This window comes from Babylonia areolata, chromosome 15, assembly GCF_041734735.1.
Source record: "Babylonia areolata isolate BAREFJ2019XMU chromosome 15, ASM4173473v1, whole genome shotgun sequence".
Classification (NCBI taxonomy): Eukaryota; Metazoa; Mollusca; class Gastropoda; order Neogastropoda; family Buccinidae; genus Babylonia; species Babylonia areolata.
Genome location: NC_134890.1, coordinates 35,615,995 through 35,631,077, shown reverse-complemented (window position 1 = coordinate 35,631,077; position 15,083 = coordinate 35,615,995). Strand labels below are relative to the sequence as shown.

At 47.1% G+C, this 15,083-nt stretch overlaps 1 protein-coding gene across 1 annotated transcript in view; it reads right to left on the bottom strand.

The window, feature by feature from the left end:
* Positions 1 to 15,083, bottom strand: part of LOC143290612 (major facilitator superfamily domain-containing protein 6-like) — a 91,653-nt gene that overhangs the window by 35,300 nt on the left and 41,270 nt on the right. The window contains exon 7 of the mRNA XM_076600213.1: positions 14,410 to 14,512. Within this exon, the coding sequence (XP_076456328.1) occupies positions 14,410 to 14,512 (103 nt within the window). The remainder of the gene's footprint in view (positions 1 to 14,409; positions 14,513 to 15,083) is intronic.

Here is a 15,083-nt window from a genome sequence, read left to right as displayed (position 1 = left end):
TCCGATGGATAACTGCACCCGTTGGAATTACTTCACCAGTTGGATAACTGCACCCGTTGGAATTATTTCACCCGTTGGAATTACTTCATCCGTTGGAATTATTTCACCCGTTGGAATTACTTCATCCGATGGATAACTGCGCCCGTTGGAATTACTTCATCCGTTGGATTTACTTCACCCGTTGGAATTACTTCATCCGATGGATAACTGCACCCGTTGGAATTACTTCATCCGTTGGAATTACTTCATCTGATGGATAACTGCACCCGTTGGAATTACTTCATCCGATGGATAACTGCACCCGTTGGAATTACTTCATCCGTTGGATAACTTCATCCGTTGGATAACTGCACCCGTTGGAATTACTTCATCCGTTGGATAACTTCATCCGATGGATAACTTCATCCATTGGATAACTGCACCCGTTGGAATTACTTCATCCGTTGGATAACTTCACCCGTTGGAATTACTTCATCCGATGGATAACTTCACCCATTGGAATTACTTCATCCGATGGATAACTTCACCCATTGGAATTACTTCACCCGTTGGAATTACTTCATCCGATGGATAACTTCACCCGTTGGAATTACTTCATCCGTTGGAATTACTTCATCTGATGGATAACTCAACCCGTTGGAATTACTTCACCCATTGGAATTACTTCATCCGATGGATAACTTCACCCGTTGGAATTACTTCATCCGTTGGATAACTTCCCCTGTTGGAATTACTTCATCCAATGGATAACTTCACCCATTGGAATTACTTCATCCGTTGGATAACTTCACCCGTTGGAATTACTTCATCCGTTGGAATTACTTCATCCGATGGATAACTTCACCCGTTAGAATTACTTCATCCGTTGGAATTACTTCATCCAATGGATAACTTCACCCATTGGAATTACTTCATCCGTTGGAATTACTTCACCTGTTCGAATTACGTCATCCATTGGACAACTACACCCGTTGGAATTACTTCATCCGTTGGACAACTTAAACCGTTGGAATTACTTCATCTGTTGGAATTACTTCACCTGTTCGAATTACATCATCCGTTGGATAACTTCACCCGTTGGAATTACTTTATTGGACAACTACACCCGTTGGAATTACTTCATCCATTGGCATTACTCCATCCGCTGGAATTACTTCATCTGTTGGATAACTGCACCCGCTAGAATTACTTCACTCATCCGAATTCATCCATCCCTTGGATAACTTCACCCGTTGGAAATAATTCATCCGTTGGATTTAGTTCATCCATTGGACAACTTCAACCGTTGGAATTACTTCATCCATTGGAATTACTTCAACCGTTGGATAACTTCACCAGTTGGAATTACATCATCCTTTGGATAACTTCACCTGTTCGAATTACATCACCCGTTGGAATTACTTGAACCGTTGGAAGTACCAAGCCAGATGACAACTGAAAGTTCTCCCCATGGAAAGGATGGGAGGAAACGAGGAGTGGCGGAGAACAAGAACAAGAACAACAAGATGATGACCATGACGATGATGATGACCATGACGATGATTATGAAGAAGCATCAGCAGCAGAAGAAGCAGAAGAAGACCTTATCACAATCATAACATTTTGAAGAGTTTTTGGCACAAGGACATCGCCTGCCCACTTTACCCCAGACGAAATGACCACAGAAGCCATGTAATGCCTCTGGCATTACAGAAGCCATGTCATGCCTCTGGCATAACAGAAGCCATATAATGCCTCCTTCATAACAGACGCCATGTCATGCCTCTGGCATAACAGAAGCCATGTCATGCCTCTGGCATAACCCTCCGTAACCACATCAAGCCTCGCTGGCGACAAAAAAAGGTAAATATATTCATGCGCCACCACTTTTCTTGTGGCAACACATCCTTTACAGCACTATTCGAGCACAGGAGAAAGACAGAGACACAGAGAGAGACAGAGAGAGAGACACAGAGAGAGAGAGAGAGAGAGAGAGAGAGAGAGAGAATGAGAGGGGGGGGGGGCAACTTCGTGAATGTTTGGTTTGTGATGATTCTGCCACAATCCATGAGGATACGTCGGCCTTTCAGCTTTATGGCTGTTTATGTGTTGAGTGTTGGTTTGAAACCCTGCTTATCCTCTGACTACACACAGCTGGTGTTATCTCTAGGAATCTGTTGACGTCATGTGTGGTAATTTGATACTCTGACTGCTGCCCCCCTCCCCCCTCCCGTGTGTGTGTGTGTGTGTGTGTGTGTGTGTGTGCGTGCGTGTGTGCCCGTGAGTGCGTGCAGAGAGAAAAAAGGGAGTGGAAGGGAAAGGGGTGAAAACAATATCATTCACAACATAAACATAACTTTCCAAATCTAAAACATATAGGAGTAAAAAAAAAATTTTAAGAAACGAGAAAAAAAAAATTAGAAAAAAAAGTAAAAACATTCAAAGTTATAGCAACAATTCAATTAGACTATTTAACAAAGATTTTTTGGGGGAAATCAGACAATGATAAGTCCAAGATTTCTTGAATTAGATGTCTAATTTCAATAGTAATTTCAGATCTAACTTTCGAGTATATAGATTTGATAGCATTAATAACTGACTTGGAGTCAACACAAAAAGCAATTTGGAAAATATCTTTTGGAAAATCGAGTAAAATTCAATGCCATCTTTGTGTGTGTGTGTGTGTGTGTATGTGCGTGCGTGCGTGCGTGCGTGCGTGCGTGTGTGCGTGCGTGCGTGCGTCTGCGTGTGTGCAGGCTCGTGAATGCGCGCGAGCGCGTGCATGCGTGCGTGTGTGTGTATCAAAGTAAATTCGGACGCTGGACGTCACGGCACCCGCACACTGGTGGAAGCTGTTCCCCAGAGAAAGGAGGGAGAAGGGGAGGGTAGAGAGGGGTGTGGGAGGACGTGGAAGGGAAAGGGGAGGGTAGAGAGGGGTGTGGGAGGACGTGGAAGGGAGGGAGAGGGGGGAGGGTAGAGAGGGGTGTGGGAGGACGTGGAAGGGAGGGAGAGGGGGAGGGTAGAGAGGGGTGTGGGAGGACGTGGAAGGGAGGGAGAGGGGGGAGGGTAGAGAGGGGTGTGGGAGGACGTGGAAGGGAGGGAGAAGGGGAGGGTAGAGAGGGGTGTGGGAGGACGTGGAAGGGAAAGGGGAGGGTAGAGAGGGGTGTGGGAGGACGTGGAAGGGAGAAGGGGAGGGTAGAGAGGGGTGTGGGAGGACGTGGAAGGGAAAGGGGAGGGTAGAGAGGGGTGTGGGAGGACGTGGAAGGGAGGGAGAAGGGGAGGATACAGAGGGGTGTGGGAAGGATGTGGAAGGGAGAGAGAGGAGGGAGGGTAGAGAGGGGTGTGGGAGGACGTGGAAGGGAGGGAGAGGGGGGAGGGTAGAGAGGGGTGTGGGGAGGACAGAGAAGGAAGGGAGAGGGGGGAGGGAGCGGTGTGGGGAGGCCGTGGAAGGGAGAGGGGGGAGGGTAGAGAGGGGTGTGGGAGGACGTGGAAGGGAGGGAGAGGGGGGAGGGTAGAGAGGGGTGTGGGGAGGACAGAGAAGGAAGGGAGAGGGGGGAGGGAGGGGTGTGGGGAGGCCGTGGAAGGGAGAGGGGGGAGGGTAGAGAGGGGTGCGGGGAGGACGTGGAAGGGAGAGGGGGGAGGGTAGAGAGGGGTGTGGGGAGGACGTGGAAGGGAGGGAGAGAGGGGAGGATAGAGAGGGGTGTGGGGAGGCCGTGGAAGGGAGGGGGAGGGTAGAGAGGGGTGTAGGGAGGTCGTGGAAGGGAGGGAGAGGGGGGAGGGTAGAGAAGGGTGTGGGGAGGACGTGGAAGCGAGGGAGAGGGGGAGGGTAGAGAGAGGTGTGGGGAGGACGTGGAAGGGAGGGAGAGGGGGGAGGGTAGAGAGAGGTGTGGGAGGACGTGGAAGCGAGGGAGAGGGGGAGGGTAGAGAGGGGTGTGGGAGGACGTGGAAGGGAGAGGGGGGAGGGTAGAGAGGGGTGTGGGAGGACGTGGAAGGGAGGGAGAGGGGGAGGGTAGAGAGGGGTGTGGGGAGGATGTGGAAGGGAAAGAGGGGAGGGTAGAGAGGGGTGTGGGAGGAAGTGGAAGGGAGAGGGGGGAGGGTAGAGAGGGGTGTGGGAGGACGTGGAAGGGAGGGAGAGGGGGAGGGTAGAGAGGGGTGTGGGAGGAAGTGGAAGGGAGAGGGGGGAGGGTAGAGAGGGGTGTGGGAGGACGTGGAAGGGAGGGAGAGGGGGAGGGTAGAGAGGGGTGTGGGAGGAAGTGGAAGGGAGGGAGAGGGGGAGGGTAGAGAGGGGTGTGGGGAGGACGTGGAAGGGAGAGGGGGGAGGGTAGAGAGGGGTGTGGGAGGACGTGGAAGGGAGGGAGAGGGGGGAGGGTAGAGAGGGGTGTGGGGAGGACGTGGAAGGGAGGGAGAGGGGGGAGGATACAGAGGGGTGTGGGAGGAAGTGGAAGGGAGAGGGGGGAGGGAGGGGTGTGGGGAGGACGTGGAAGGGAGAGGGGGGAGGATACAGAGGGGTGTGGGAAGGACGTGGAAGGGAGGGAGAGGGGGAAGGGTAGAGATGGGTGTGGGGAGTAGGCACGGGGTTTGGTGTACCTCTGTCAGGATCTGGAAGAGTGGTCTGCCATTTCTTCAGTGAGCGTACATTGGTACTTTTGACTTCGTTTGTTGGTAGGCCGCGGCCCAGCGGGACCGGCGTCTTGGTCACGTCCTGTCCACCACACCACTCTACCCATCTCCCGCCCACCCTGCATGTGCTACAGTGCCAATGATAAAGCTTATTTTTCAGCTCAAAGCTCACCATGCCCATAGTACAGCTCACAGCTCACCGTGCCCATAGTACAGCTCACCGTGCCCACAGTACAGCTCACAGCTCACCATGCCCATAGTACAGCTCACAGCTCACCGTGCCCATAGTACAGCTCACCGTGCCCACAGTACAGCTCACAGCTCACCATGCCCATAGTACAGCTCACAGCTCACCGTGCCCATAGTACAGCTCACCGTGCCCACAGTACAGCTCACAGCTCACCATTCCAACAGTACAGCTCACAGCTCACCATTTCAACAGTACAGCTCACCATGCCCATAGCACAGCTTACCATGCCCATAGCGCAGCTCACCATTCCCATAGTGCAGCTCACCGCTCACCATTTCAACAGTACAGCTCACCATGCCCATAGCGCAGCTCACAGCTCACCATGCCCATAGTACAGCTCACAGCTCACCATTTCAACAGTACAGCTCACCATGCCCATAGTACAGCTCAAAGTTCACCATGTCTATAGTACAGCTTACAGCTCACTGTGCCCTTAGTACAGTGCATAGCTCACCATGCCTATAATACAGCTCACCATGCCCTTAGTACAACAGGGCACAGCTCACAGCTCACCATGCCCATGATACAGCTCAAAGTTCACCATGTCTATAGTACAGCTTACAGCTCACTGTGCCCTTAGTACAACAGGGCACAGTTCACAGTTCACCATGCCTATAATACAGCTCACAGCTCACCATGCCTATAATACAGCTCACAGCTCACCATGCCCTTAGTACAACAGGGCACAGTTCACAGTTCACCATGCCTATAGTACAGCTCACTGTCCCCATGGTACAGCTCAAAGCTCACCATGCCTATAGTACAGCTCACTGTCCCCATGGTACAGCTCAAAGCTCACCATGCCTATAGTACAGCCCACTGTCCCCATGGTACAGCTCAAAGCTCACCATGCCTATAGTACAGCTCACTGTCCCCATGGCACAGCTCAAAGCTCACCATGCCTATAGTACAGCTCACTGTCCCCATGGTACAGCTCAAAGCTCACCATGCCTATAGTACAACTCACTGTCCCCATGGTACAGTTCAAAGCTCATCTGCCTGTAGTACAGCTCAAAGCTCACCATGCCTATAGTACAGCTCACTGTCCCCATGGTACAGATCACAGCTCACCATGCCCATGATACAGTTCAATGTTTACCGTGTCTACTGTGCATCTCAAAGCTCACTGTGCCTATAGTACAACTCACAGCCGACTGTGCCCATGGTACAGCTCACCATGCCCTCAGCACAGCAGGGCACAGTTCACCGTGCCGATGGTACAGCTCACAATGCCTATAGTACAGCTCACCGTGCCTATGGTACAGCCCACAATGCCAACAGTACAGCCCACCGTGTCAACAGTACAGCCCACCGTGCCAACAGTACAGCTCAAAGCTCACCGTTCCCATGGTACATCTCACCGTGCCCATGGTACAGCTCAAAGCTCACCGTTCCCATGGTACATCTCACCGTGCCCATGGTACAGCTCAAAGCTCACCGTTCCCATGGTACAGCTCACAATGCCTATAGTACAGCTCACCGTGCCTATGGTACAGCCCACAATGCCAAAAGTAATGCCAAACGTAATGCCAATAGTAATGCCAAAAGTAATGCCAATAGTAATGCCAATAGTACAGCCCACCGTGCCAACAGTACAGCCCACCGTTCCCATGTTACAGCTCACCGTGCCCATGGTACATCTCACCATGCCCATGGTACAACTCAAAGCTCACCGTGCCCATGGTACTGCTCACCATGCCAATAGTACAGCTCACCGTGCCCATGGTTCAGCTCACCATGCCCTTAGTACAGCAGGGCTCAGCTCACCACGGCACAACTCACCGTGCCCAGGGTACAACTCAGTGCCCAGGGCACAGCTCACCGTGTATCCATACGCGCGTGCATGTCTCGTGTCTCGTGTGTGTGTGTGTGTGTGTGTGTGTGCGCGCGCGCGCGCGCGCGCATTTGCACGCTTGTCAGTGAGTGTGGGGATGTGCCCGGATTTGCAGAGTGTTGCCCATTTATGCTTCATTTTGTTTTCAATCATTCGTCTTCGTGCATTCACCTTCACGATAGCTTGATATATTTACTTGAGTTTGTCTTATGATTTTATTTTATTATATATAATAATAATAATGGTATTCATATAGCGTTGAATCTTGTGCAGGGACAAACCAAAGCGCTTTCGCACCAGTCATTCACACGCATGAATAACTCTAAATCTGTAGAAACTAAAGACAAGGGCAAGCAGGCAAAGGAGGCTATTTTGGGAAGAGGTGGGTTTTAAGGCCAGTCTTGAAAGAGCTGAGAGTGGAGACTTGACGAAGCGAAAAAGAAAGTTCATTCCAATAGCAAGGTCCAGAGACAGAAAGAACGGCGGCCAACAGTGAGTGTTTGAATCTGGGTATGCGTAAACAGAGTGGATCCGAAGCCGATCGTAGTGAATGAGATGGAATGTAGAGGTGAAGGCAGCCACAGAGATAGGAAGGGGCAGTTTTGTGAATACATTTATAAGATTGCTGATCTTGTACTTTATTCGGTGTGAGACAGGGAGCCAGTGGAGATGTTGCAAAAGAGGAGTGATGTGCTCAGATCGTTTCTTTCTGAGGACAAGTCGGGCAGCAGAGTTTTGTATGCGCTGAAGGGACAATGGATGAAGCAGGCAAACCAGACAATAGAGTTACAGTAGTCAAGGCGAGAGAGAATGAGAGAAACGACAAGTCTAGTTGTTGCGTCAGTGGACAGATATTTCCGGACGGCACTGATGCGCCACAGTTGACAGTAGCAGGACTGACATGTCTGATAAATTTTTGCATGGACAGTGTATTGTCAAGGACAACACCGAGGTTCCTGACTGACGTGGAAAGAGGGATGGATGTACTGCCAAGTTTGTGGCAATTGTGATGGAAGACAGTTTTTGTTTAGTTCCTATGATCATTGCTTCAGTTCTGTCCGCGTTCAATTGTAACTTATTTCGAGTTATCCAGTTTTGTATGTCCAGGAAGCAGTTGGATGTTGCTTGCAAGAGCGACAATTTTTCAGGGGTATCACTCTTCTGGAGTTGAGTGTCATCAGCATAAGAATGATGATCGATATTATGGCGGTTGATAATTTCAGCGAGAGGAGCAGTGTACAGTGTGAAGAGCACTGGGCCTAAAACAGATCCCTGTGGGACTCCATGTTCGATTTTAACGGGTTCAGATTGGAAATGATCAACAATAGTTTCAGTTTCAGTAGCTCAAGGCGGCGTCACTGCGTTCGGACAAATCCATATACGCTACACCACATCTGCCAAGCAGATGCCTGACCAGCAGCGTAACCCAATGCGCTTCGTCAGGTCTTGAGAAAAAAAAAGGTGAACAAATAGATAAATACATTAAAAAACAACAACACTACAACTACTAATAATATGTATAAGGCGCAAAAACTTGATGAAGTCAACTATAAGCGTACATAAATAAGTAAATAAATAAATAATAATTATAATATAAAAAACAGACTGGAATCGATCAGTGAGATAAGATTTGAACCAGTTTAGAACAGTGCCGTTGATACCAAATGTAAAATGAAGACGGGAAAGGGACTGAATGGTCTATCGTGTCAAAGGCGGCTGACAAGTCGAGAAGAGTGAGAATGGAAATTTTCCCTGAGTTGTTCAGAATGTGGAGGAGAGTGGTTTTGGTGCTGTGGTCAGCGCGATAGGCAGACTGAAATGGGTGGATGAGATTGTTGAAACAAAGGTGGTTGTTGGGCTGCTTGAGGACAGCTTTTTCAAGGAGTTTGGACATATATATATATAAAATACAGATCTAAGGTAGGCTCCCAAGGCTGATCAGCGCGCCGAGTTCGTGCAAAGGTTAGGCATCTTTTGGTATTTTTCTTCTTCCTTTACAGAATGTTGAATAAAGCCCTAAGTTAGGCATCTTTTGATATTTTTCTTCTTCCTTTACAGCATGTTGAATAAAGCCTTAAGTTAGGCATCTTTTGGCATTTTTCTTCCTTCTTTACAGCATGTTGAATAAAGCGTCAGGTTAGACATTTTTGGTATTGTCCTTCCTTTACAGCATGTTGAACAAGAGAGGCAAGGCCTGCAAGACTCACTTGTGATACACTTTAAAAATAAATCCAAGCTTTTTATGTACTGAGTATAATTTCAAACTGTAATGTTTAAGAGAAAGATCAGTTTAAAGCAAATTAGTCCCCTAGCATTAATTACAGAGTAATTTCCCTTTTTTACTATCTGCACCAAAACGTTTGCAAAATAAATAAAAATTCCATGCTTAGCAAAAGAAGTTCCTGTTTAAACAAAAAATGATAATGACTCCTCTTGTTGTGTCAGAATAAGAGGTCAAAGTGCCAAGTTTTGAGAATATAAAAAATATAAATATAACAGTAAATGCAGTTTGCATATAATTAGGCTTCTTTTATATTTTTTTGTGCCCATCCCAGAGGTGCAATATTGTTTTAAACAAGATGACTGGATAGAACTGAATTTTTCCTATTTTTATGCCAAATTTGGTGTCAACTGACAAAGCATTTGCAGAGAAAATGTCAATGTTAAAGTTTACCACACACACACACACACACACACACACAGACAACCGAACACCGGGTTAAAACAGCGTTAGGTTAGGCATCCATTGGTATTTTTCTTCCTGTACAGCAAGGTTTGGCATGTTTTGGTGGTTTTCTTCTTCCTTTACAGCATGTTGAATAAAGCGTTAGGTTAGGCATCTTTTGGTATTTTTCTTCTTCCTTTACAGCATGTTGAATAAAGTATTAGGATCTTTTGGCATTTTTCTTCCTTTACAGCATGTTTAATAACGCATTAGGTTAGGCATCTTTTGGTTCTTTTTCTTCCTTTTCAGCATGTTGAATAAAGCGTTCGGTTAGACATCCTTTGGTATTTTTCTTCCTTTACAGTATGTTGAATAAAGCACTAGGTTAGGCATCTTGGTATTTTTCTTCCTTTACAGTATGTTGAATAAAGCATTAGGTTAGGCATCTTGGTATTTTTCTTCCTTTACAGTATGTTGAATAAAGCATTAGGTTAGACATCTTTTGGTATTTCTCTTCCTTTACAGCATGTTGAATGAAGCATTGGGTTAGGCATCTTTTGGTATTTTTCTTCGTTTACAGCATGTTGAATAAAGCGTTAGGTTAGACATCCTTTTGCATTTGTCTTCTTCCTTTACAGCACGTTGAAGAAATCGTTTATGGATCAGACCGAACGATCTCCTTCAAACTGAAACTGAAACTTTTTTTTTTCTTTTCTATTTCGCCTTGAACTCGGGATTATGAACCTTTTCTATTTCACCTTGAACTCGGGATTATGAACCTTTTCTATTTCGCCTTGAACTCTGAACCTTTTCAATTTCGCCCTGTACTCAGGATTCTGAACCTTTTCTATTTCGCCTTGATCTCGGGATTCTGAACCTTTTCTATTTCGCCTTGATCTCGGGATTCTGAACCTTTTCTATTTCGCTTTGATCTCGGGATTCTGAACCTTTTCTATTTCGCCTTGATCTCGGGATTCTGAACCTTTTCTATTTCGCTTTGATCTCGGGATTCTGAACCTTTTCAATTTCGCCCTGTACTCAGGATTCTGAACCTTTTCTATTTCGCCTTGAACTCGGGATTCTGAACCTTTCATTGCACGTTTTTATACGGATATAATTTTCTTTATTAATTTCTTTCTCTTTTTTTCCCCCAAATCATAAATATACGAACAAAATTGATTTTTTTTTTATAATTTTTTTTTTTTTTACAATTTTGGTGTAGAATCTTAGTGGCTGGACTTTCACAAAGAGAAATGTGTTTAGACAATGAAGCAACACAAAGCAATGTCACACTACAACACAATGCAGTACAGCACAATACAATACATGTATACAACACTACTAGAATACAATAGTGCACAGGACAATACAGTACAACACAACACTCTACAACACAATGCAGTACAGCACAATACAATACATGTATACAACACACTACTAGAATACAATAGTGCACAGGACAATACAGTACAACACAACACTCTACAACACACTACACTACATTTCAACAAGGCCTGAAGGTAAACTCAAGGAAAGACCGTTCTCCACATCCCATTTTCTTTCATGTCCAAGGGTAGGCAGTGTGCCTGAATCGAAGTCACCACCCAAGTCATGAACCCCAGGCAGACAGTCCCAGGGTAAAAACAATTCTTTTCTATACTGCCCTACGATAGCCTATATCGAACATTTTTAGCATCTACACCGGCTTTTTGCTTTCCTAAACACACACACACACACACACACACACACACAGAGATTCACACACAAATTATACTCACACCCACGCACTCATCCCCGGTCCTCCCTGCCGCCCCCCCCCCCCCTCGCCCCCCACCGCCCCCATCACCACCACCTTCCCCCCCACTTCCCACAACGCGCGCGCGGATAGGCCACGATAGCGCACACACGCACCTCTCCTCCCATCCCTCCACCACCACCTTACAAACACGCCGGTACAGAAAGCACAACAGACCCGAGTTAGCCGAGAAGCCCCCTGCCCACCCCCCCCCCCCCCCCCCCCCCCGCCCCCCGTCCCCCCTCCAACCTCACCACACACACACACACCACGAATCGATATCTTTGTGACGTCCGTCCCGGCCCCGGATTGCTAAATCAATGACTGAGTCTACATCACCCCTCTTCCCCTCCCTCCTCCTCCTCCCGCAACACACGTCCCCTTGCCAGTAATTTGGACCATCCAGCCTCTCTCTCTCTCTCTCTGTCTCTCTCAAGCGAACTGATTAGGTTGCAGAAGCAGCCGAACGTGAGACAATTTCCTTCATTGAATGTCGTGGTGCGTTGGTGGTGTGTGTGTGTGTGTGTGTGTGTGTGTGTGTGTGTGTTATAAAGAATGGAATGGAGGGTGATTGATCAAGAGAACAACAAAGAGACAGGGGAGGTGGGGGGATGGGGGGGAGCGAGAAAGAGGTAAACATACAGACAAGCGAAGAGAGGCATAGAGACAGACCACAGACATGGACAGTCAGACATGGACAGACAGACAACAGATAAAGACAGTCAACAGATAAAGACAGACAACAGACATGGACAGACAGACATGGACAGACAAACAGAAAGACAAACAGACACAGACAACAGACATGGACAGTCAAACAGATATGGACAAACCTATGGACAGAGACCACAGACATGGACAGACAGACCACAGACCATGGACAGACAGACCACAGACATGGACAGACAGACATACAACAGACATGGACAGACAGACCACAGACATGGACAGACAGACCACAGACCATGGACAGACAGACAGACCACAGACATGGACAGACAGACCAGACATGGACAGACAGACCACAGACATGGACAGACAGACCACAGACATGGACAGACATACAACAGACATGGACAGACAGACCACAGACATGGATAGACGGACAGACCACAGACATGGACAGTCCATGAACAGACAGACCACAGACATGGGCAGACAGACCATGGACACACAGTCCATGGACAGACAACCACAGACATACAGTCAGACTACAGACATGGACAGTCCATGGACACAGACCACAGACATGGACAATCCATGGACAGACAGTCAACAGAAATGGACAGTCAGTCAGATCACAGACATGGACACAGACCACAGACATGGACAGACAGTCAAACCACAGACATGTACAGACAGACCACAGACATGGACAGACCAGACATGGACAGTCAGACCACAGACATGGACAGACACAGACATGGACAGTCAGACCACAGACATGGACAGACAGACCACAGACATGGACAGACAGACCACAGACATGGACAGACAGACAGACATGGACAGTCAGACCACAGACATGGACAGACAGTCAACAGAAATGGACAGTCAGTCAGACCACAGACATGGACACAGACCACAGACATGGACAGTCAGTCAAACCACAGACAGGTACAGACAGACCACAGACATGGACAGTCAGATCACAGACATGGACACAGACCAGACATGGACACAGACCACAGACATGGACAGTCAGTCAAACCACAGACATGTACAGACAGACCACAGACATGGACAGTCAGTCAAACCACAGACATGGACACAGACCACAGACATGGACAGTCAGTCAAACCAAAGACATGGACACAGACCACAGACATGGACAGTCAGTCAAACCACAGACATGGACACAGACCACAGACATGGACAGTCAGTCAAACCACAGACATGGACACAGACCACAGACATGGACAGTCAGTCAAACCACAGACATGGACACAGACCACAGACATGGACACAGACCACAGACATGGACAGACAGACCACAGACATGGACAGACAGGAAGGGAGGAATGATACCTGAAATAACAGAACAGGAACAGAGAAAAGAAGAACTGCAGTAACCACAACAGGAACAGGAAGAACGATCTGCGGTACTCACCATGACATGACAAAGTTACTGCAGTACTCACTAAAACAGTAATAGGGAGACAAGAGAAATGCAGTACTCACCAAAACAATAATAGGGAGACAAGAGAAATGCAGTACTCACTAAAACAGTAATAGAGAGACAAAGTAACTGCAGTACTCACTTAAACAGTAATAGACAAGACAAAGTAACTGCAATACTCACTAAATCAGTTACAGAGAGACAAGAGAAATGCAGTACTAACCATGACAGGACAACAGAGACATAACTGCAGTACTCACCTCAAGAAGAAAGCAAAGATATAAGAAAAACACTCACAAAGAGGAAGAAAGCAGAAACAAGAACACTAATCACAAAGCAGAAACCAGATACAGAACAGCACTCCTTAAGTAGAAAGCAGAGACACGACAGAACAGCACTCAGAAAGAAAGCAGAAAGAGACATGACAGAACAGCACTCACAAAGAAAGCAGAAAGAGACACGACAGAACAGCACTCAGAAAGAAAGCAGAAAGAGACACGACAGAACAGCACTCAGAAAGAAAGCAGAAAGAGACATGACAGAACAGCACTCACAAAGAAAGCAGAAAGCAGAGACATGACAGAACAACACTCACAAAGAAAGCAGAAACCAGAGACATGACAGAACAGCACTCACAAAGAAAGCAGAGACATGACAGAACAGCACTCACAAAGAAAGCAGAAAGCAGAGACATGACAGAACAGCACTCACAAAGAAAGCAGAGACATGACAGAACAGCACTCACAAAGAAAGCAGAAAGCAGAGACATGACAGAACAGCACTCACAAAGAAAGCAGAAAGCAGAGACATGACAGAACAGCACTCACAAAGAAAGCAGAAAGCAGAGACATGACAGAACAGCACTCCCCAAGAAGAAAGCAGAGACACGACAGAACACCACTTACAATTAAGAAAGCAGAGACACGACAGAACACCACTTACAATTAAGAAAGCAGAGACACGACAGAACACCACTTACAATTAAGAAAGCAGAGACAGATAAATAGCACTCACAAAGTAGTATTAGACAACAAAGTCGAAAGCAAACAACAGCAGCACTCAAAGAGAGCAGAGATGACGAACAGCACTCACAGAGCAGACAACAGCAGCACTCACAAAGAACAGAGCAGGCAACAGCAGCACTCACCGAAGGCCACCAGCATCTTGCTGCTCATGAAGTAGGCCAGCAGCTCCGAGATGTGGTTGATGATGGAGGCTACGCCAAACAGGGTGGGGGACCCTCCCAAATCCTGCACACACACACTTCCGGTTAACAAATGGCTGTAAACAAGAAATTCGCTTCGTTTTAATTACAATCGACCTACAGTCTCATACATTGTCAGCCAACCATCGACAAATGGCAAGAGAAACTGTACGCCGTCAGCAACGGAAGAAAATGCGATTTTTTAAAACACTGGAACGATGCTTCAAGATCAGTTACTGGGTTCTCAAGAGCAGCGTAACTATGGCTGAAGCACTTGAAGCAATGCGACTTGCTGGGCATGAAAACCCGACAATTTACTATGTCGGTGAGTACATGAATGATGAAAATGATGAACAATTGATCAGATGTACCGTGATGAAGATAACCATGAAATGATAGAAAACAGCAAAAGCTGCTTCTGTGGGCAAGAAACGGAAGAACGAACGTTGCGATGTTCTGTCACAAAAAACAAAAACAAAAACAAAAAATCATTTTTCATGTACAAACCTCCCAACCTACCAGATTTGTGTGTTCGTGAAATCGTCACGCAAGTTTTTCGTGCAAAGTTTACAGTGACATTTTCTATGATGAAGCCATAGCTGAAAACAATCATTTCC